At 35.5% G+C, this 22336-nt stretch overlaps 1 protein-coding gene and 1 pseudogene across 3 annotated transcripts in view; one reads left to right on the top strand and one right to left on the bottom strand.

Moving 5' to 3' along the window:
- AP3S1 (adaptor related protein complex 3 subunit sigma 1) overlaps window positions 1–22336 on the bottom strand; it is a 78121-nt gene that overhangs the window by 34727 nt on the left and 21058 nt on the right. For all 3 annotated transcript variants that reach the window (XM_028514049.2, XM_036020675.1, XM_028514035.2), the window contains exons 2-3: window positions 17239–17330; window positions 13921–14032 (exon numbers count right to left, since the gene is read on the bottom strand). In XM_028514049.2, the coding sequence (XP_028369850.1) occupies window positions 13921–14032; window positions 17239–17330 (204 nt within the window). The remainder of the gene's footprint in view (window positions 1–13920; window positions 14033–17238; window positions 17331–22336) is intronic.
- Window positions 8509–11861, top strand: LOC118499517 (annotated as a pseudogene).

Genomic DNA, 22336 nt, shown 5'->3' with positions numbered 1-22336 from the left:
GCCCATATGTTAGTATAAGCAGCTAGTTAGTTAAGGAAGGGAGCAAATGGAATTGGACATTAAGCCTAATTCACTAGGAAGCCACAGCATTCACGATCCCCAAAGGACAGTAGCATCTTCTAACAAGCAACTTAATTCTTAAAGCAGGCAGGAAGAACTTGCTACCAGTCATTAGCTGGGATTACTGATGAAGGAATAAAAACAGCAGGGCAAATTCCTTAGCTAGACACACGTGTAGTAGCAGCTAAACTGGGGGGAGGGGGGGTTAGTGCATGTGTAATGGGAGCTAGATGAGGCGATGTGACAAAACTTTGAGGCAGTGCAATAGGAGCCAAAATGGCGACATAAAGGGGTGGGGTCTAGCCTGACAAACCTGGGGTAAAGAGAAGTTCGGTTAAGGGAAGGGCTCAGCACAAGCCCTGCAAAGAATTAGGAAAGAAACAGATTAGTATGAACAGCCTGCTCGCTCCCAAGCCCCAGGTGATACAATCAAAGCTTAACAAAGGCCTGGTTTGGTAGCATGAACACCCATTCACTCCTGCATTCGTGCACTGTCTCTCTGTAGCAGCTGTGCGGGTCCAAGCTCAGCATTGGCTGCAACCCAAGCACAGCCTTCACCGTGACATGCAGATGGAGAAATAAGACACAGAAGTTCTGCATCTCTGGGATCTGGTCTTTTCTCACAGTGGTTCAGAGGTGAACTATGTGGCCATGGATGGGACACGGGCAGCTAAAAACAGTCCTTTATTTTTGCTCCAATAAATCTTACCACTACACCTGATCCTCCTCTGTGTGGGTCCCTGGCATGCTTTTCTTGTGACTCCATGGAAGAACCCTATTTCTACTGGCAACACATATATTGTAGCCATCATTTTTTAACCATCAAAGATGACTATCCTATTTTCACTTCATTTACTTTCACCTTAAAAATTTAAATGATTTAGATAAAGTGCTCAGCATAATGCCCATAGCACATCTAATAAATGGAAGCCAGTATTATTTATTTGGATGTTCAAAACATGTGATTACAAAATGAAAATAAAAAGAGAATTTTAATACTGCTGATAAATACAGATATAAAAAACAAGGTAACTAGATGCTGAGGCAGCCAAGGCTTTGTGATTTGCTAGTTAACTTAGAAAAAAAAGTCAATATTTAAATCTGAACAATACCACCTATGAAAAATGTGAATATTAAAAAACAAAAACAAAAACAAAAACAAAACAGTACCCTAAAGCAAAATGTCATATTTATTGAGGTACATGTTCTTAATTTAGGAAAAGAATTCCAAAGAATTCTTTGGACTCAAATGTGAAATTTGGTTTAAAAAAATAAAAGACCCTCTTCAAAAAACTTTCCATTACTTTTATTTAGCTTTAGCAAAATTATTTAATATAATTAGAAATGTAGTGCCCAGAAGATACACACTGCCTATCTGGTACATGGACACCACCAATACAAAACTAATAATCTATAAACTTAAGTAAAAAAAAAAAAAATAAGAAATACAAATTAATGGGCCATGGGGATTCTAGCCAGGACAACAACAACAAAATTAAATAAAGTTGTTGTTGCACTATATTTCACAAGGTTATTTAAAAAGAAAAAAAATAGTAGTGAATGGTAAATAGCACCCTCTTGTGTTTCATCTTAAAAATAATATAAAGTTTAAAGTTAATTTCATTATAATGTAACCTACTAAATAGCCATTAATCTCTGGCCTCAAGGAATTCAAAAGCTAGTGGGAGAAAAACTATTTCTTATTTACTAAGAAAACTGTATCTTAAATTTTCCTTCATTTAAATAATATGTGGTTTTCCAAAAATACATAGCTATTTAACTCTTAAGTCTCAGTTTCTTCATTTGAGCATAATTATAGCACTTATACCGTAGAGTGGTTTTAGTGATTAAATGAATATAAAGGGCTAAGAACAGTGTCTCACCAAAAAGGTACTCCATATATGTTAGCTAGTAGTATAATACTATACACATATAAAGAAATAAAAATTTGCACTAGGTAAAAAAAAGGATGCCATAAAATATTCTTAAGTAATATCACTTAAAAGATTACATATAAGATAATATGCAGTTCCTTTCAGGATGAATTGATCCTACTGTTTCTAATCTATACTATTAAATGAAGTACATAAATGTTAAACTGACATATTATGGGAAAGAAAAAGTCTTAAGCCTAAGAATAGTAGGTATAAATTTAAGAATACTAAAAATATGCTAAGTGGTCCAAAAAAATGTTTTCTTAGCAGCACAATGTTCTAAAGAGATCACTGATTTAGCTCAAACCAGGAATCAAAAAACACCATAAAAAATGTGCCAATAAAGCTGGGGGAGACAGACTCCACCTAAAATCAGACCAATTACACCTTTGAAGAAAAACTATGAATAGAGCCTAAGTACATTCTCCAATATATACCAATAACTGTAATATTCAGAGCCCTTAATGTATGGTGTTTAAGGTGTGTATATAACACTCAACTCAGCATATGACTGGATTCTGGACTAGATTTGCACTAACCTGATGTGGACACTAATGTGCCAATGATGACAATCTTAGTAAAAATAGAAACATTTACTGTCCATTTACAGATATTAAACTTTAAATTTCAATATAAAGAAATTAAGCATTGATGAAAGGACTCCCTGTCTTCTATATTTATATCATAATGATTCTGAAAGAGATTATATCAATGATTCTTTTTGTGTGATTTAGTTCTCTTAATTATATGACATTGTTATTATTCCAAGTGCTTTAAATAAATTATTTTATTTAATCTTTCATAGTAACCCCATAAGGCAGGTACTTTTATTAGCAACCATTTGCAGAAGAGTAATCTAAAGCAAAAAGTTAACTACTAACACAGTTATGTAGTAGGGTTTTTATTAAATTCTGGAAAGTCTTATTGCAGAACTCATATTCTTTTATTTAGTAGGAATAATCCTTCCAACAACAATAAAATATAGCACTTCATTTTTAATGTAGTAAAAAGAGATTATTTAGAAAATATGAAAAATACAGAAAAGTATAAAGCAAATTTTTAACTTCTAATATTTCTACCACCCACATTAACAAAGTATTGTACAAAACAAAGACTGTTTGTACTATAGGAAATTTAATTACATTGTTCATTAAAGTCCAGGTTAATTACACCTGTCCATTAAAGTGATTTAATATGACTTGTATGTTGGATTTAGAAGTCTAAGAAAAACAGGATTTTGAGTTTGTAAGGCTAATATATCAAATACTAATTTTAAAAATGAAGGTAGCCTCTGATTATTTCTTTCTCTGCACAAAAGCTAATCATGAGAACACTTTATAAAACATACGGACATAAATTGTTAGAACTATATTTAAACTTCCAAGCAGAAGTTGATTTTCAAAATGGTATTTGGCTTAAAAAGACATTCTATCTTTAATTAAACATGGTACACTTGATGTTTTGAACACTGATTTAAAAGAAAGTTTTCCCTCATAGAGTTTCAACTAATAAATATAGAAGGCATAATGGAAAAAAATCACCATTTGGCAAATAACACAATAATAATTCTTTCAGGCAAGAATTATTGATGGATGTTGAAATTAACGGCCAAAAAAAGATTTGAGAAAGGATATTTATATAGTCTCAAATTTATTGCTCACAAAATACTTTAAGCATAAAGGGGAAATAGAAGTTTACAATAAACCTGACAGGCATCATCTTAACCAAGAAATCAGAATAAATATCATTAAGTAATGGGACAAAATGACACCATGCCTCTTGATATGATGCATTAAAGGGGAAGTAACATTGCTTCTGGGGTATTTCTTGCCAAAATATATATAACCTGATTTAATTCTTACGAAACACCAAACAAATCTGAACTGAGGATACTCTACACAATAACTATCTAGTACTCATCAAAGAATCAAGGTATAAAAGACACGAATAAAAGACAAAAATAAAGAACTATTGCACAGTAAAAAAAGACTTAGGAGACACAAAAATCAATGCAACATGTGAACTGAATTGAGCTCTGAATGAAAAAAATGACATTAATGGGACAATTGGCAAATTTTGTATAAAGTCTGTAGATTAGATGATAGTACTGTATCAATGTTAATTTCCTGATTTTAATCATTGCACTGTGGTTATATGGAAGATGTTAAATTTGGGGATCTAGGTGAATATAGGATGGGGGAAGAATTCTTTGTATTACATTTGCCATTCTTTTGTTAGTCTGAAATAATTTTGACATGAAAATTTAAAAAAAAATTTAAAGAACCAAAAAACTGAATATGCAAGCTCAAAGGGGGCTTTCCTCTTCTATATCCAATTCCTTCCTGAAAACCTACCATTCTATATTGTAAATAAAAAATTCACCTTAAGGAGAAACACCATAAACTGAGTTATTTCCTCTCTTTCAAACCTACTTTTAAGGGGGAAAATTAAATTTTAAGTTGCTTCCAGCTCCAAAATTCTAACTTTAGTACCTGAGTTCCAAAATCCTTCACCACTATAAAGTAAATAATAACAATGTCTACTACATTCTAGGCCCTATGCTAACTGCATTATATACATCAGTTCTAATTCTTGTAACAATGCTGGCAAGGTAGGTATAAACATCAGCATTTACAAACAAGAAAATTGGAGATGGGTAAGGCTAAGTAATTTGCTCAAAGTTATGTAACTGTTGGGTGACAGACCCAACATTTAACCATCTGACTCCAAACACTAATCTGGACTTCCGGCAAGATGGAGGCATAGGTGGATGCACCGTACCTCCACACACAACCAAGATTAGAACAACAACAATTTAGAGGCAGAATAACACCCAGAACTGGCAGAGAATTTAACTGAACGGAAGTCGGACAGCCAAGAAGTTGAAGTAGACCCGTTCATCCAGACTGGTAGGAGGAGCGGAGAGGAGCAGCCGGGAGTGGGTTGAGACTTGTGGAGAACAGGGAGAACTAGGTGCATAAGGCAACTGGGAGCTCGTAAGACATCTGGGGCGCACAAGATTGCAGCGGTGGACCCTAAGTACGCAAGCAGCAGGTGGCGAACCCAGTGAGGTGGCGATTGTGGACCAGGGTGGAGCACGAAACCTAGGATTCCAGAAAAGGGACTGAAGTCCCAGGAGAACGGAGCTACCGCCATTGTTCCCTGCCGCCCCCTCCCCCTCCCCCGCATACAACATCACAATCTAGTGACTGGGGTGCCCAACCCTGGTGAACACCTAAGGCTCTGCCCCTCACCATAACAGGAGTGACCAGACCAAAAAAAAAAGAGAGAGAGAGAGAGAGACATGTCTCAAACAGAAGAACAGATCAATGCCCCAGGACTCATCCTTTTGAGCGACCAAGAGATAGCCAATCTATCAGATGCACAGTTCAAAACACTGGTGATCAGGAAGCTCACAGAATTGGTTGATTTTGGGCACAAATTACATGAAAAAATGCAGGTTACCATAAAAGAGATGAAGGAAGATGCATGGAGAACCAATAGTGATGGGGAGGAAACTGGGATTCAAAACAATTGGACCAGAAGGAAGAAAAAAACAACCAAACAAGAAAGAATGGAGAAATAAGAATTCAAAAAAACGAGGAGAAGCTTAGGAACCTCCAGGACATCTTTAAACGTTCCAACATCCAAATTACAGGAGTACCAGAAGGGGAAGAGGAAAAGCAACAGATTGAACACGTATTTGAACAAATAATAAAGGAGAACTTCCCCATTTTGGCAAAGAAAATAGACTTCCAGGAAATCCAGGAAGCTCAGAGAGCCCCAAAGAAGTTGGACCCAAGAAGAAACACACCAAGGCACATCATAATTACATTAGCCAAGGTAAAAATGAAGGAGAGAATCCTAGAAGCAGCAAGAGATAAGGGGACAGTCACCTACAAAGGAGTTCCCATCAGACTGCCAGCTGATTTCTCAAGAGAGACCTTACAGGCCAGAAGGGGCTGGAAAGAAGCATTCCAAGTCATGAAAGGCAAAGATCTACATCCCAGAATACTCTATCCAGCAAAGCTTTCATTTAGAATGGAAGGGCATATAAAGTGCTTCTCAGATAAGGTCAAGTTAAAGGAGTTCATCATCACCAAGCCCTTATTTTATGAAATGGTAAAAGGACTTATCTAAGAAAAGAAGATAAAGAAAAAACATGTATAGTAAAAGGACAGCAAACTCAGATTAACAACCACACTCACAATTATTAACAACCACACCTAAAGCAGAACCAAAAGAAACTAAGCAAACAACTAGAACAGGAACAGACCACAGAAATGGAGATCACATGGAGGGTTAGCAACAGGGGAGTGGGAGGAGGAGAGAGGGGGAAAAGGTACAGAGAATAAGTAGCATAGATTGTAGGTTCAAAATAGATAGGGGGAGGGTAAGAATAGTATGGGAAATGTAGAAGCTAAAGAACTCATAAGTATGACAAATGGACATGATTAAAGGGGGGGATATGGGTGGGAGAGGGTGTACAGGGTGGAGGGGAGTGAAGGGGGGAAAATGGGACAACTGTAACAGCATAATCAATAAAATATATTAAAGTAAATAAATAAATAAAATTTAAAAACGAACAAAAAAACAAACTAATCTGATACTATGATGCCTCCCAAGAGGACTGTTGAGATGTCAACAAACATGTAAACTAGAATAATAAGTATCACCAAATTTAATACTAGGATTTATCACAAAGAAATAGTAATTTAAATAACAGAAAAGTAAATTTTATATTTCTAACTATTGGAAATTAGACTTCTCAACAAGAAAATAGGAAAAAAATCTTAAGAATAATGAGTCAGCCTAGGAGTGTTTAATTCAATTGTTTACAGAAATATTTTTTTGCTTTTCACACAAATGTAAGAAACAACTCACTGAAAACTGAAAGTTTTAATACTCTGATAACACAGCATATTGTAGCAAGTAGAATTTTCCTAAAAGGATCCTAGTCACTCACTCTGGATTGCCTGGAAAATAAGCCAACTGGGCCAGGGCTCTAGCAGGAGGAACTATGTCAGAACTCATCTTCACCCATGGGATCAGGGGTTTATCACCTCCTACAACCTCCCAATAAGGGAGTGGCAACCTCCCACAATCCCCAAGTGCTAGTCAGCTGAGTTTCCCAGATAATTCTTAAAAACAGGTGGTATATAAACCTATGTAGCCTAAAGCTTAAATAGTGTATATATCACCCCACTAACAAGGGTGCTTTCACTCCTACCCTTGTAATAAGAGAGAATAATGATGTGGGGTGGGATGAGGTGAGGTCTCCCTTGGCACACAATTCTGTTAGGTAGCACCTACCTTGCATAATTTCCTATGTAATACTAGGAAGATCAGGGAATCTTTCTTCACCTAAGTATTCTTGGCTTACAAGTATCCCCAATTAAATCTATTTCTTATCACATAACTTATTCACCATGCAGAATTCATCCTAAGCCATCACACACAGAATAAAAAGATCCACAAAGCCTTGTAAAAGTAAAAAAGTTAAAAGAACTTCTTTATCCAATTCAGTTTGTATACTAATAAAATAATACTTTATATGCTTTCCTTAATAAACATATGCCTTAATGATGTTAGCTAAGACCACTAATTACTATTACGTCAGTCATTTAGCCATGAGCTTCATGTACAATATCTTTTTTAATGTTTGCTCCTATTTGTTCTAGGAGTTGGTATTATTATTATCCCCATTTTTCAAATGAAGATATTAGGGTCAAAGAGGTTAATTTTGCCCAGCCAGTACAAAGCAGAGCTAGCTCGCTTTTATTCATTGACCTTTCAAACCACCTCATGGGGTCTATAGGCAGCATATTAAAACAGGCATACTTTACAAGTGAAAAAAATGAAGGTCTATAAAGATTAAGTGATATGGTCAATCACATACTAAATTAGCATTAACAGCCGTAAGTAAAATAATTTTATAAAAGCTAGCTGAACACTTGTAACACAATAATGACAAATGCTATACACATAGCCCCAGTTTTTATTTGTATTCTATCAACATGGCCAAAACACACCTTACTATATCTAAAGAAAAGTTTAGCTGTTATTTCTCAACTATTTCTAAACTACAACTGATGGTGTGGTAATTGCCCTATGTGGTATAGAAAACAATGACAGAATTGGGAATTACCTAGTGAACTTTTGTCTCCATTATCAGCTTGACACAATAAATTAATTGAGGACAATATGACAGCTTATAAATAACTCAAACAACTAACATTTATATTTAATGAACTTCTGTTCTCACTCTGTAAATATTTTAACAGTCTCAATGAAGATATGCTACAACAGAAAAGACCCTAAAAAAAGCTTTGAGCCCTGGCTAGTGTGGCTCAGTGGATTGAGTGCCAGCCTGCAAACCAAAAGGTCATCGGTTCATTCACAAACAGGGCACACGCCTGGGTTGCCACCAGGTCCCCAGATGGGGGGTGCAAAAGGCAACTGACTGAAGTTTCTCTCACATATTGATGTTTTTCTCCCTCTCTCCCTCTTTCTCTAAAGATGAATGAAATACTTTTTAAAAAAAGCTTTGATTGACTCTGAAATTTGCTTATATGGCAGTCAATATCACACTAAAATAGTACACATCAGAAACAAAAATAATCACCTTTTTTCCCTTATAGAAATTTTAAAAAGGAACATAAAAAAACAGAAGCTGATTATTCAGTTTGGTGACATAAGGAATTTACTAACAATAACTTATCTCAGATTTTATACAATATATAAAGTCAAATCTGCACAACACTCATGTCTTAGAAACATGAAATATTTGTATAAAAATATGCTTCTATGGTCATTTGAATGGTAATTTTTAATATTCAAAATGTCAGAGCATATATTTAGTAACTATATGTTGATGTTTGTTAAGATTTCTCAATCTGTTCTCTAAAGAATATGCAAAACCAAGAGGTTATGATCCAAACTCTCTTGGTTTATAATTTTCCACATTTACTTTTTACATTACGCTTGCCTATCTCAAAAGCAGAGGTTGAACAACACAAGAAAATCAGTTGTAAATAAGTTCTGAATAACTGTTTCATGAAAGAAGCAGAAACAATAAGCCATTTCTTTCCATATTAGTTTACTCAATGTTTTTAAAGTGACTGATTCATGCATGAGCATTCCCTCGTGATAATCTTAATGCAATATAATTATTTGAAGTACATTTTTTATTGTCAGTTAATTTTCTTATTTTAATGGAATATCACAAACGGAAAGTACAAAATATTAAGTGTATACAGAGATTAATGATTTTTACAAATTAAACACATCAGTGCAACCAGCACTAAGATTAAAAAGAACTGCTCTTGCATAGCAACCACTGTATTTTATTTTTCTAGTTAACTCTTCTCTTTGTAATTAACCTTTGGATTTTTGTTGTCATTTATTTTACAAAGAATGCTAAATGTTAGGCATTAAATACATTCATTCACTCAACAACTATCTGCCAAGGACCTACTATGTTACCTGCACCTTTGTATACACTAGAAACAAATAAATGAACAAAATAAACAAAAATCCTAACCCACATGCAGCTTATATTCTTGTAAGGCTCAATGACAATAAACAAGATAAAGTCAGTTAAATATATGGCATACTAAATGGTGATAAGTTCTAAGGAAAAGGATAATAAAGTCGGAAAGGAGTTAGAGAATATCAAAGAGAAGGACTAGGGAATATCATATTGAGAAAGTGACATCTGGGTCAAGACCTGAAAGAATAATGGAGTTAGCCATGGAAATGTCAAATGGAAGAACAATCTAGGTACCAAATTAGAAAGCACAAAGGATCTGAGGTAGAAGCATGCCTAATATGTTTGAGGAACAGCAAGGATGGCCAGTGTGGGTAGAACAAAAGGGAAAGTAGTAGAAGCCAAAATAAGATAAATAGCAGGGTATGGGGACGGCAGTCAAATTATGTGGGGCTTCATGGGTCATCTGTAAGGAATTTGGTCTTTACTCTGAGCGAGAAGAAAAGCCATTGAAGCATTCAGAATGGAAGAGTGTAAGACGTGACATATTTCAATAATATCACTTTGGTTGTTTTACTGAGATAAGACCAAAGGGAAAGACAGTGGAAGCAGAAACATCAGTCAGGAAACTACTGTAATAACCCAGACAAGAGCTAGTGGTGGCTTGGATCAATATACTGGCAATGCAGAGAGTGGTTAAGTGGTCATACTCTGTATATCCAACAGGATTGGATATACAGAGTATGACCAAAGAAAAAGAGGTAGGAGAGGTCAGAAAACTGAAATAAATCAACTACAGAAATAGGCAAGTAAGGTATTCTAGAAGCCAAGTGAAGAAAATATTTCATGAAGAACAGACTGATAAACATTCTTAATCAAATAAAGGAGGACTGAAGAGAACCTTTGGATCAATAACTGTGGAGCTGAAAACCTGATGGGAATGTGTTCAAGACAAAACGGGAAAAGAAAAAACTGAGACATTGTATACAGCTATCTTAAAAGTGTTTTTGCAGTAAAGAGGGGGAAAGAAATGAGGCAGTGGCTGGAGAAGGAAATAGAGACAGGACTTTTTTTTTTACGATGGGAGAAAATATTATAGGTTAGTGGAAATGATCTAGCAGAGAGGAAAAATGGGAGCGATTTCGGTTGCACCAACACCAGTATACAGGTATGGATCAGTGTGTTCTTGGGCTTAGAGCAGAATGTCCAGCTCTTGAGCTGGAGCCTCTGTGTCATGTGTGACAAGAGTGACTTAAAAATGGGTGATGTTGAGAAAGGCAAGAAGATTTTTGTTTGGAAATGTGCCCAGTGCCATAATGTAGAAAAGGGAGGCAAGCACAAGACTGGGCCAAATCTCCAAGGCTTATTTGGGAGAAAGACAGGTTGGGCCCCTAGATTTTCTTACATGGCTGTCCACAAAAACAAATATATCACCTGGGGAGGGTTTACACTGATGGAGTATTTGGAGAATCCCAAGAAACACATTCCTGGAACAAAAATGATCTTTGCTGCATTAAGAAGAGTGCAGAAAGGAAAGACTTGATAACTTATCTCAAAAAAGCTACTTATCAGTAATAGTTAGCCACTGACTTATTTATTACAACAAATGTCTCATGACCTTTTTAATGTGTATCACATTTAAATTGACCTCATACACCATAATTCAGATCATGAATAGCTAATAGAACATTTCTTTTGAGTAGTCCTGATTAAAATAAGATTGGCTTGTGGTTAAATGACTATGATCAGCTTGAACTTTGATGGCAATTTCCATTAAGCAAGTGCTATCACTGTTTTCCCCTTCCAAAATTATGATTGGACTTGATTTGTAATGTTCAACTTTTCACAAAGATGGTGAATGCCATCTCAATACCAATATGAGGCTGGTTTTATATTTAGATTTATGCAACTAGTTATACTAATAATGTTTAAATACTGAGGAAATCCTTTCACTGTCTCTTAGAACAGCAAGACTTGCTTGTGATTCAAGTTGTTTTCATTAGCCTATTAAAAGACAAGGGCTAAAGATAAGGTGGAACAGTCCATATTATCTTTTTGTTCCTAACAATGCCAATTTAATTACAATTCCCTATATCTAAACTGTTGCCTTTACTTAAAGACATTTTAGTGTGGTTTATGTATAATATCAAATTAAGAATATTTAACACTTCTCACATTTTATAGATGATCTATAGGGTCAGATGCTTTTAAAAGTTCAGCATGACTAGACATGGTAGCAAACTCTGTTTGTGAATTCTTTAAGTCAGACTAAGTTATAATTCAGGATTGTCTTGAACAGCTATTTAAAAACAACTGTAAAATTCCTGTATATATGTGGTAATGGTACTTTCCCCAACTCACTAGAAGGATTAAAGTAGAGGTGAATAGATCATCAACACAAAATTGTAAATTAATGTGCTCATAGGACATAAGATAATTAAAAATGCAATCACAGATCAGTAAATACATAAATAAAACAGAGGAAAAATAACACAGGAGAAAGAGGGAGAACTGCTATGGAAATGAGGAGAAAACCAGCATATAAGTGGGTGAATTGGCCTTAGCTAGGAGTATAGTGAGTTCATCTCACGTAGAAGACAGAGTAGAGTACATGGACACAGATGTAGCGTCTGTAGAAGTTCTCTATTGCTTCAATTTTCTCAGGGAACTAAGAAGCAAAATGCTAAGAATGTTAGAGACTTAAAGAGAGAGGAGAATGTATCAGCAGTTGTCTAGAGTATGGAACAGTGAACAGACCAGGAAATTATAGTAATATTACTGGGTAGTATTAAAGACTCACTGAGGCTAGGGATCATGAGTTAAGAGTGAAGCCAGTAAGTATGATTACAGTTTTTTCCCCACTCAGTATGTTCAGATGTATAGGTACAGAGAAGGAGCTGAGTATATATAAGGTTATGATTATCATGAATGACCACAGAATTTAAGCTGGGTAAGGAAAGTAAGACATCAGGGAGATCAGGAACAGTGAAAAAAAAGATTTAAAAGACTTAAAATCACAATAGGCTCAAAGAATTGTTGGAGTAACAGGAATTGTGATATGAAAGATAAGAAGAGGCAGAGAGTATAAACTGTGAAACTGAAATGATGGAGAAATTGAAGTTTGAATAAAGACAAGATCTAGAAATGAATAGTGAGGTGGGGTAAAGGGCAAAATTCACTGGAGAAGAGTAATTCCACAGATGAACACACCAGCGTACTAGAAAAATTGTCCACATGAACACTGAAATCACAAGCAGTACTGAAGTGAGGGCAGTGAATAACTATAAATGAGTCTCCTGTTTCTGTACATAATGTGAGCAGAGTTACTAGCTGCCTTCATTGTGGACTATCTTCTCAAGCAAGCTTGTCTAGCAAACAACCTTGGAAAATAGAGTGTCCTCTTCCAGAGCAAAGGATAGGTTTACCCTTAGAAAATATTCTCATCTTCCACTTCAAGGGCAGACATGCTTAGTATCCATTAAAAAAGACTCCAGTTCCCTAAGCTTGCGGTTCCTCTATTACTTAATCTACTGGGTATAAAGGTATCGCATGGCCCCTTTCAAGTCACACTTTGGAAATTGGAACTTAAGGACCCAGTGTAAGCAAAGGCTGTTCTTTGGCAACTGCTTTTGCTGTTAGTAATGAAGTCCTTTGTTTCTGGCCCAGAAATCTCTTGTTTTCTGCAAGGATCCATGAAATTGTGGTAGTTAACTTATTAGCTTGCAGGCAGGGTAATATCTCAGACCCTTGAAAGTTTTTCAGAGAATCTCCAATGAATGGGAGGTGGGAATAAAAGATTACTGCAATGGGATGGGTAGAAGGTGGTATAGTTTGATAACCTGAGATAAAGCTTGGAGATGTTTTTAAAAAGAAAGAAAAAATATAGATAATGATCTGGAAAAAGCAAGAAGAACACCTCCAGGCTCAATGTTGTAAAGAAAGCATGACAGAAATCTGCTACCACTGGGGAGGACTGCGTGTAATATCATTAGGGAAACCAGATTAAATTTAAGAGCAAAAAGGTGATGGTTATACTAGGAAAAAAGATTGAAGAATAAGAGGAATTTGCTGATGAGTGACCTTGAGCTCCAGGGACATTATGAAAGATCCGAAGACAGAGAGGAGTGCATTTTGAGGTCAAATCTGAATATACCTAATAAGAGATCCACTAAGTCTTGGGCTTGTTGTGGTGACTTATGTGAACAAGAAAAAGGGAGCGAGATGAAATTAATTTGATTAGTCTTCATCAGAGTAAGCTAGTCTATGTGTTTTTCCATCCCTCCTCCTTCTTTTACCCACCCAATATCTACTATGGAACATTTGATTTCTTACCAAATAAAACATCATTTTAGAAAAGTGTGTGTGTTACAACATGCAAGTTTTTAAAAATATAAATGCCAAAATTGTTATTGAAGACAGAGACAAATGTTAACTTACTTGAATTAGATCTAAAATGCCAAGTTCACTTTCTGAAGAATCCACACAGAAGACAAAATATAATGTTGCATAATGTCTATATATCAGTTTGTTGTCAGATCCTCCAATTAATCTAAATGACAAAACAAACAATTGGAACATTGTAAGAACAAAATAAAAAACATTTTCATTAGCTAAAGCAAACTGACAACTGGCTTAAAAACCTTTTTATAAAATGAAAGGTAACATTTAATGGCATTGCATTCAAGCGAACTTGTATCAGAGACTAAGTAATTAAGATGGTTTTCTTCAAAAATGTTAAGTAAGAGATGCTGGTGTTTAATTTTAATTCATTCTTTCATTAAACTACTAACTGAGTACCTACTATGTGTCAGGCACTGATAGGAGGTAAGGAGCAACAACAAACAAATAAGGAAAAATTATCAGAGTGGAAAGCACTAGAAAGATAATCCAAATGGGATAATACCACATTGGTGGATTTGTTACTTCAGATTAGATATTAAGAGTGACATTTAGGCCAAGATCTAATGATAATGAGCCAGCCATGACAAAATTTACAAAAGAGCATTTCAGGCAGAGGTAACAACTAATAGAAAGGCCATTTCATCAGGAATAAAACATGGATGCTCAGGGAGGAAAAAGACAGCCTGCACACAAAGAAAGATTAGTAAGCAATGAGGTCAAAAGGGTAAGAAATCAGATCACGGGGCATTTGTAAGTGTTTACTAAATTTAATTTCACAGCTAACAGTAAATTACACAGCTTAAGACTGATTAGCAATAAAAAAAAAAAAGAATGACATTTCTTCTTAAGTTTGGACAGATTTCCCAACAAGATCTCCAAAAATACATTTTGTTTTGAAATACAAATGCAAAAAAAAAAATCCTTGAACTAAGAGATATTCAATTATTTCACCAAATGTTTTTACTTACAATATATAGCATTTTACAAATAATCTTTCCAAACTTCTTATATTTTTCTAAACACAGTTTAGATATTTCATAGTTAAATTTACAATAATCAGTTTGTTCACCTTCTCAAAATACCCTCTAACACTAACAAAAAAAAATCAAGACTAAATGTAATCAAAGCTAATTGAACACTGGAACAAGACAGGGGAAAATGGCATCTATTATTTATTCAGTAAAAGTAACACTGAATTAATAAGTTCTGTAGAAACAACTTCTCTAAGTATCACTATATTTATATTCTCTAACAGTAAGAGGGGAAATAATCTTTGACAAACTTTTTCCTGTGGTAGATATTTCTAGAAAAGATTTGATTAAAAATATGATTATGCACTTTAAAGATTCTCTGAAATTTTTTATAGGTTATGATTACAATTGTTCTTTGAAAAAGACAAAAAGAGCCAGCCATGACAAAATTCAGAAGGGGGCATGTCAGCCAGGGATAACAATGAATAAAAAGGCCATTTTATCAAGAACAAAATATGGATGTTCAAGAAAGAAAAAGACAGTCTGCAGACAAAGAAAGATTAGTAAGCAATGAGGTCAGGCTTTATTTCATCTAAAATCAACAATTTAGCATTTGTCTTAAACTTTTGCTTGGCTCTGTTTTAAAAGAAGATGACCAAACTTATAAAAATTGTTAAATGGCTATTAATGTTATTAAAAGGAAATAAAGATATTAATATGGCAAGAATGTATTTTGCCTTTAAAATACAATTTCATCTTTAAACTACAATACAATAATGATAAAGGCTGATACAAATTCTTGTATGGAATGTAAGATGCCATATAAAACCACAGAATTTTAGAAATTCTCTTAGTTCAAATACCTCATTTCACATAGGTTAAAAACTGAGGTATTAATACAAAAATTTAAGTTACCTGTTCAGGAAAACCAACATGCTAGTGACAAAACTAGGACTAAACCAGATGTGCAGCCTCATCTATGATGCAATATTTGCCTTCTACTTCTTATAAGGTTGGAAAAGAATGATCACAACATCAACCCATAATTTCTAGTTCAAACAGCTCCCTGGTTAGATCAATTGAGTTCTTGCACACCTATCACATGCAGTGCATTATGCTGGCTGGTAAGTTTCTTATGAGATAAGAGATTAAGAGGCTGATAGGAAAGAAAGTAATAGTAATGGTAAAGACAACTAAACTATACAAGTTTAAGAGAAATAAGAAAAATACAATTAAAATATAAAAACAGAAAGCAGGTGCACCTGTCTCAACTATAAATCGGAAGCCTTGAGTTAATGGCAAAATTAACAAACATTTTGTCAATTTAAGTGCAGTATGATATAACCTCTTGTGAAATGAAAGTAAACTTTCTACATGATAAAAAGTAATTTATGTTCAGAAAAAAATAACTTTGCTACTATCCTATTTTTCACACTATGCATCATACACTTTAAAATATAAGTGTAGTTTCTCTAACCTGTGATTATTCATAATCGGACTCAGTTATAGTTTAGTTGTTGAATTGTCACTAAGAAAATATCTTATTAAGAAATTAACTATATAAACATGTGGGAACATTTATAAAACTGAGTGCAAATTATTTTCATGAAACCCATTAATTTAAAAGTATTTATAATAGTTGTCAAGTTAATTATAAGTAATCTTATTTTTAAATTTATTTTTATTGAAACATATTTGACATATAATACTATATAGATTATAGGTAATTCTTAATCATTTAAAATAAAAAATAAGCTGATTTCTGATCTATCTATATAAAGATTTGCGTATACATATACATGTACACACACACAGACATATATTTGAAAAGCAGATTTCAGTCTTGTTTATCATGACAAAATAAACAAGTGACCCTACACTACAAGGAATAGCCTGTAGTCATTACAAACAATAAGTTGCTCTAGACATGTTTATTTGCAAAGCTTTTCAAAACACTAAGTGAAAACAAACAACATGCAAACTAGCATACACAGTTTGATTCCATAGTAAAATATTTAAAGATCATACTTTTATATGCCAGTCAAAGCAAAATTAATTTTCTAGAAGGATACACAAGAAACTTGGAAGAAGGTCTAAAATTGGAAGAGAGAGACTCTTGATTTACATTTTATACTTTCCTTGTAATGTTTGAAATTTTACTATATGAACATATTACTTTACATGAAATATTTTTATAAAATTCTTTTAAAAATTGCTTATCTTTAAAAATTTCTTTAAATTAGACTTATAGCTAATATAGGTGTCACTTAATTCACCTAATGCAATTCATTAAAATTAGGAGAATTTTATCATAAACAGGTTTAGCAGTATATATTTTAATCATAGTCAAAGATTAGAATTGTCTATGAAATGCTTTACTTACAATCCTCCTTCTAGGAAATTACAAACATTTTCATCTCTCTTAGATACCAAGTGGAACGTCTCCCTGATGATTTGCTGTTGTGTATCTTCACTCTGAGAAAGAACAATTCACATATGTTAGGATCAAATTTACAGGTTTAACAGCATTTTAAACTTTTAAAACAGGCTTCTGGTCAAGAAGGTGGAGTAGTAGGTAAATGCTGTGTTCACATCCTCCCACAACCAGGACAAAATTACAACTAAACTACAGAACAACCCTCATTGAGAACCTCCAGAAGACTAGCTGAACAGACGTCCTATAACTAAGGATATAGCAAAGAAGCCAGTTGGAGGCAGGTAGGAGGGGTAAAAACCAGAAGGGATTGTGGCTGACTGAGATGGAGGGCTTCTGGAGCCCTAGGCATTCCTTTTAAAGGGCCTGCAGTGCAGAGACTTACTTTAGGACAGATTCACTCACTCTGGGGAGGCAGCTCAAAGGGTGCCAAAGAAAAAAAGAATTGTCTGGCCTCTGGGTGAGGGCTGGAGGAGCAGCTTTCTACCAGACAGAAGTGCTGTCAGAGGCCATTGTTCCTTTGTTGATCCCTTTCCCAACCCATCTGGCACTTGAAGGTGGGTGCCATACGTGGGCCTCCATCAACCTTACCATTTGGCTAATTGTGGTGATTCCCTGAGATCCTGCCTCACCCAACTTGCAGGCCCACCCAAGCTACTTCCAGTGGCTTTTCCATAAAAATGGTCTGTCTTGACTTATGCTTCAGACTTTCCCAAAATCTCTTGAAGGTTCAAAAACCAAAATAAACAGTGTCTGGCCTCATTGTGTCCCATATCTCTTACTAAGGAGTCCCAAGCCTGGCACTGGCAGTGGCCAGCCTCAATTCTCCTTAGCCTCTCCCAGGCAACCATCTGATGATCAACCATCATAAGTGGCAACCATGCCCAGCATAAGTGGCAACCATCTGATGATCAACTTTGTAGCTTGTACTCAGTAGCCCAGAAAAGGGTCAAGGCAGCAGCTGACGTTGGCCTGTACTAAAGTCCCTCCCAAACACTTCCACAAATGACATACTCTTAAGGGAAGACTCAGCAGGCACCAGTCCTGCTCTGTAGGGTCAACCCCTGCACAAACAGCTCTTCAGCTACAGTCATAGCCAGTTCTCATGACCAATCAGCATGAGGGTCAATCCCTCCAAATGACATGCCAACTGTAATTAAGGCTCAACTACAACAGGAGGGCATATACAACCCACACAAGGGATACTCCTGGAGCACCCGGCTCAAGTTCCATACCTGGTTCTATACCATGGAGACTACAGCACTAGATCCCCCACAACATCTATTCCAAAGGCCACTCTACAAACACCAGGAGACATAGCAACTCTACCTAATATATAGAAACACACACAGGGAGGTGGCTAAAATGAGCAGACAAAGAAATATGTTCCAAATGAAAAAACGATCATGCTCCAGAAAGAGAGCTAAACAAAATGGAGAAAAGCAATCTACCAGATACAGTGTTCAAACCCCTAGTTATAAGGACGCTCCATTATCTCAGTGAGAACGTCAACAAAGAGAAAGGAAACATAAAAAGAAGCAGTCAGAAGTGACCAATAACTGAAATGAAGAATAATCAGAAGCAATCCAAATCAGATTAGATGAAACATATGATTGAATCAGCAATTTGGAAGATAAGGTAGCAGAAAACACGCAATCAAAACAGCAAAAAGAAAAAAGGACTCAGAAAAATGAGTATCATTTCAGGGGCCTCTGGGACAACTTCAAGCATAACATGATTCACATCATAGGAGTACCAAAAGGAAAAGAAGGGAACAAGGGAATAAAAACCTATTTGAAGAACTAAAAGCTTCCCTAACCTGGCAAAGGAAATAGACATATAAGCCCAGCAAGCTCAGAGTCCTAAACAAGAGGAACTTGAAGGTCTACAGCAAGACACATCATAATTAAAGTGCCCAAGGCTAAAGACAAAGAGAGTCTCTAAACAGCAGCAAAAGAGACCCAAGATGGTGGAGGAGTAAGGGGAAGCTATAATAACCTCCTAGGACCAAACTGGAATTACAATTAAAGAAAAATCATTCCGAACAACCAACTGAACACTAGCTGGAGAGAAGCCTCATAACCAATGACATACAGAAGAAACCACTTAACCACAACACGACTGGTAGACAGTATGGAGGCATGAGAGGGCTGAACTCCCATAGAGGGCAACTGAATTTCGGGAGGTATATTAAGTGGTCAAGGGGATTCCCCCTGAGAAGTGAGTTCTAAATCCCAAGTTAGGCCCCCTGGTCTAAAGCACCAGAACCAGGAAAGGAACCCAAATAACACCCAGCTGTAAAAGCAGCAGGGTTTCTGTCTGTCAGAGATGCAGAGAGCCTCTTAAAGGACCAATGCACAAAACTTCTTTTGCAGCCACTTACTGCTGGGCTCTAATAGAGGAAAGGCAGAGTGGCCTAGAGACTCATGAGAAGAGTCTGGGGCTGGTGGTTCTGCGGAGAGAGCTGAAAAATCAGCTACCAGGATTCCTATACTGAGTTATTCCACATACTGCAGGAGCCATCTTTCTTAGGCAGAGCAATCCCTCCATGAGGCATCAGCCTAGGGAGGAGCATTGGCTCCACCATGTGAAGCTTAAGCCAGGCTGCTGAGTATAGATGGAGGCTATATTAGTGATTAAACCTAACAGTGAAAGCAGACCTCTGGGAACTCTGAGACTTTAGCTGACCCTCCCTGGGAAACTATGCTGGTAAAAGCCGGGCTTAGTGCACAGCCTGGCTCTTTCTGGATACAACCAGACCTAACAGAGGGAGCCACAACCTGTGCATCACTGATAGCTCCAAGTAGGTTGCTCAGGGCCAGTCATGAGCGGCATCTCACATAAGTCTGTCCTAGAGTTTTTGCAGAACTACCTAAAACACAGAAACAAATACAAAGAAGCAGCCAAAATGGAAAGAAATCGGTCCCAACATAAAAACAAGAGAATTCTCCAGAAGAACTAAATGAAATGAAGGCAAGTAATTTTCCAGATATAGAGTTTAGAGTAATAATTTTAAGGATACTGAAAAGCATGAAAAAAAGAGACTACATAACCCTAAAAGGGCCAGTCAGAATATACAATGCAATACCTAAAATAAATAATACACTGGAAGGAATGAACAATAGGTTAAATGAAGCAGAGGCCTGAATCAGTGATTCAGAAGACAAGGTAAAAAAAACACCCAAGCAGAGCAGCAAAAAGAAAAGAGAATTTAAAAAACTGAGGAGAGCTTAAGAAACCTTTGGGACACATAACAACATCTGAATCACAGGAATACCAGGAGAAGAGAGGGAGCAAGGGATCAAGAACCTGTTTGAAGAAACAATGACTGAAAACTTCCCTAATCTGGGAAAGAAAAACACACAAGTCTTGTTTGTACAAACAGTCCCAAACAAGATGGACCCAAAGAGGCCTACACCAAGACACATCCTAATTAAAATGACAAAACTTAAAAGACAAGGAGAGAATCCTAAAAGCCACAAGAGAAAAAGCAGGTAGTTACCCACAAGGGAGCTCACATAAAACTATCATCCAATTTCTCAATAGAAACATTTCAGGCCAGAAGGGATTAGCATGAAATATTCAAGGTGAAGAAAAAGCGAGGACCTACAACCAAGGCTAGTTTACCCAGCAAGGCTATCATTTAAATTGAAGGAGAAATAAAGAGCTTCCCAGACAAGAAAAAGCTGAAGGAATTCATCACTACCAAGCCAGTATTACAAGAAAAGTTGGAGAGGATTCCTTAAAAAGAAAGAAAAAATCAAAATGATGAATAATAAAATGGCAACAACTACATATCTATCAACTATTACTTTAAATGTAAATGGATTAAATGCTCCAAACAAAAGACAAGTGGTGGCTGAATGAATAAGAAACTAAGACCCTTACATATGCTGGTTACAAGGGACTCACATGAGATGGGTAGACACACACAGACTGAAAGTCAAGAGAGGGAAAAAGGTATTTCCTGAAAATGGAAATTAAAGAAAAAGCTGGGGGAGCAATACTTACACCAGATAAAATAGACTTTAAAACAAAGGCTATAACATGAGACAAAGAAAGACCCAGCAATTTCACTTCTGGGTATTTATCTGAAAAAATCCAAAACATTCATTCAAATAGACATATAAATCCATAGGTTCACTGCAGCATTATTTACAATAGCCAATATATGGAAGCAGCTTAAGTGTTCATCAACAGATGAATGGATAAAGAAGTAGTATGTACATACAATGGAATATTACTTGGCCATAAAAAAGAATGCAATTTTGCCACCTGTAACAACATGGTTGGACCCAGAGGGTATTATGTTAAATAAAATAAGTCAGGCACAGAAAGACAAATACCATATTATTTCACTTATATGTGAAATTTAAAAAACAAAATAAATGAACAAACAAAAGAGAAATAAATTCATAGATACAGAGAAAATTTTGATGGTTGCCAGGTGGGAGGGAAGTTAGGGGGATGGGTGAAAAAGGGGAAGGGATTCAGAAGTACAAATCATAGTACAAAACAGTCATGGAGATGTAAAGTATTGCATAGGGAATACAGTCAATAATACTGTAATAACTATGTATGACATCAGATGGGTACTAGATTTATAGGGTGACCACTTCATAAGTTATATAAATATCTAGTCACTATGTTGTACACCTTAAACTAATATAATATTGTATGTCAACTCTGATTGAAAAATAAAAAATTACTTAAAAAAAATTTTTAAATAAAATTAGTGATACCTGCCTGGAAAATTCATCTGATAACTCCTTGTAGAACTGACATATCACATCTTACAGAAACAAAACCCAACATTTTCTTATGAGAAACAAACAAAAAAAATCAATGTTTTATAGTGTACCACTACAATATAACTTATTTCTAAGTTTCAAGACCAACAAGAACATATTAGACAGATGAATTATAGACACTAGTAAAAGGGACATAACAAATTAATTAGTCAAAGCCCCTTGACTTACAAATAAGTAAAATGAAACAGAGAAGTAAAGGTAGAATTAATTCACATAGCCAATCTATATGGAATAAA

The sequence above is a fragment of the Phyllostomus discolor genome, chromosome 3 (assembly GCF_004126475.2).
Source record: "Phyllostomus discolor isolate MPI-MPIP mPhyDis1 chromosome 3, mPhyDis1.pri.v3, whole genome shotgun sequence".
Classification (NCBI taxonomy): domain Eukaryota; kingdom Metazoa; phylum Chordata; class Mammalia; order Chiroptera; family Phyllostomidae; genus Phyllostomus; species Phyllostomus discolor.
Note: the sequence above shows the minus strand (reverse complement) of the source record. Positions and strands in the feature narration are given on the sequence as shown.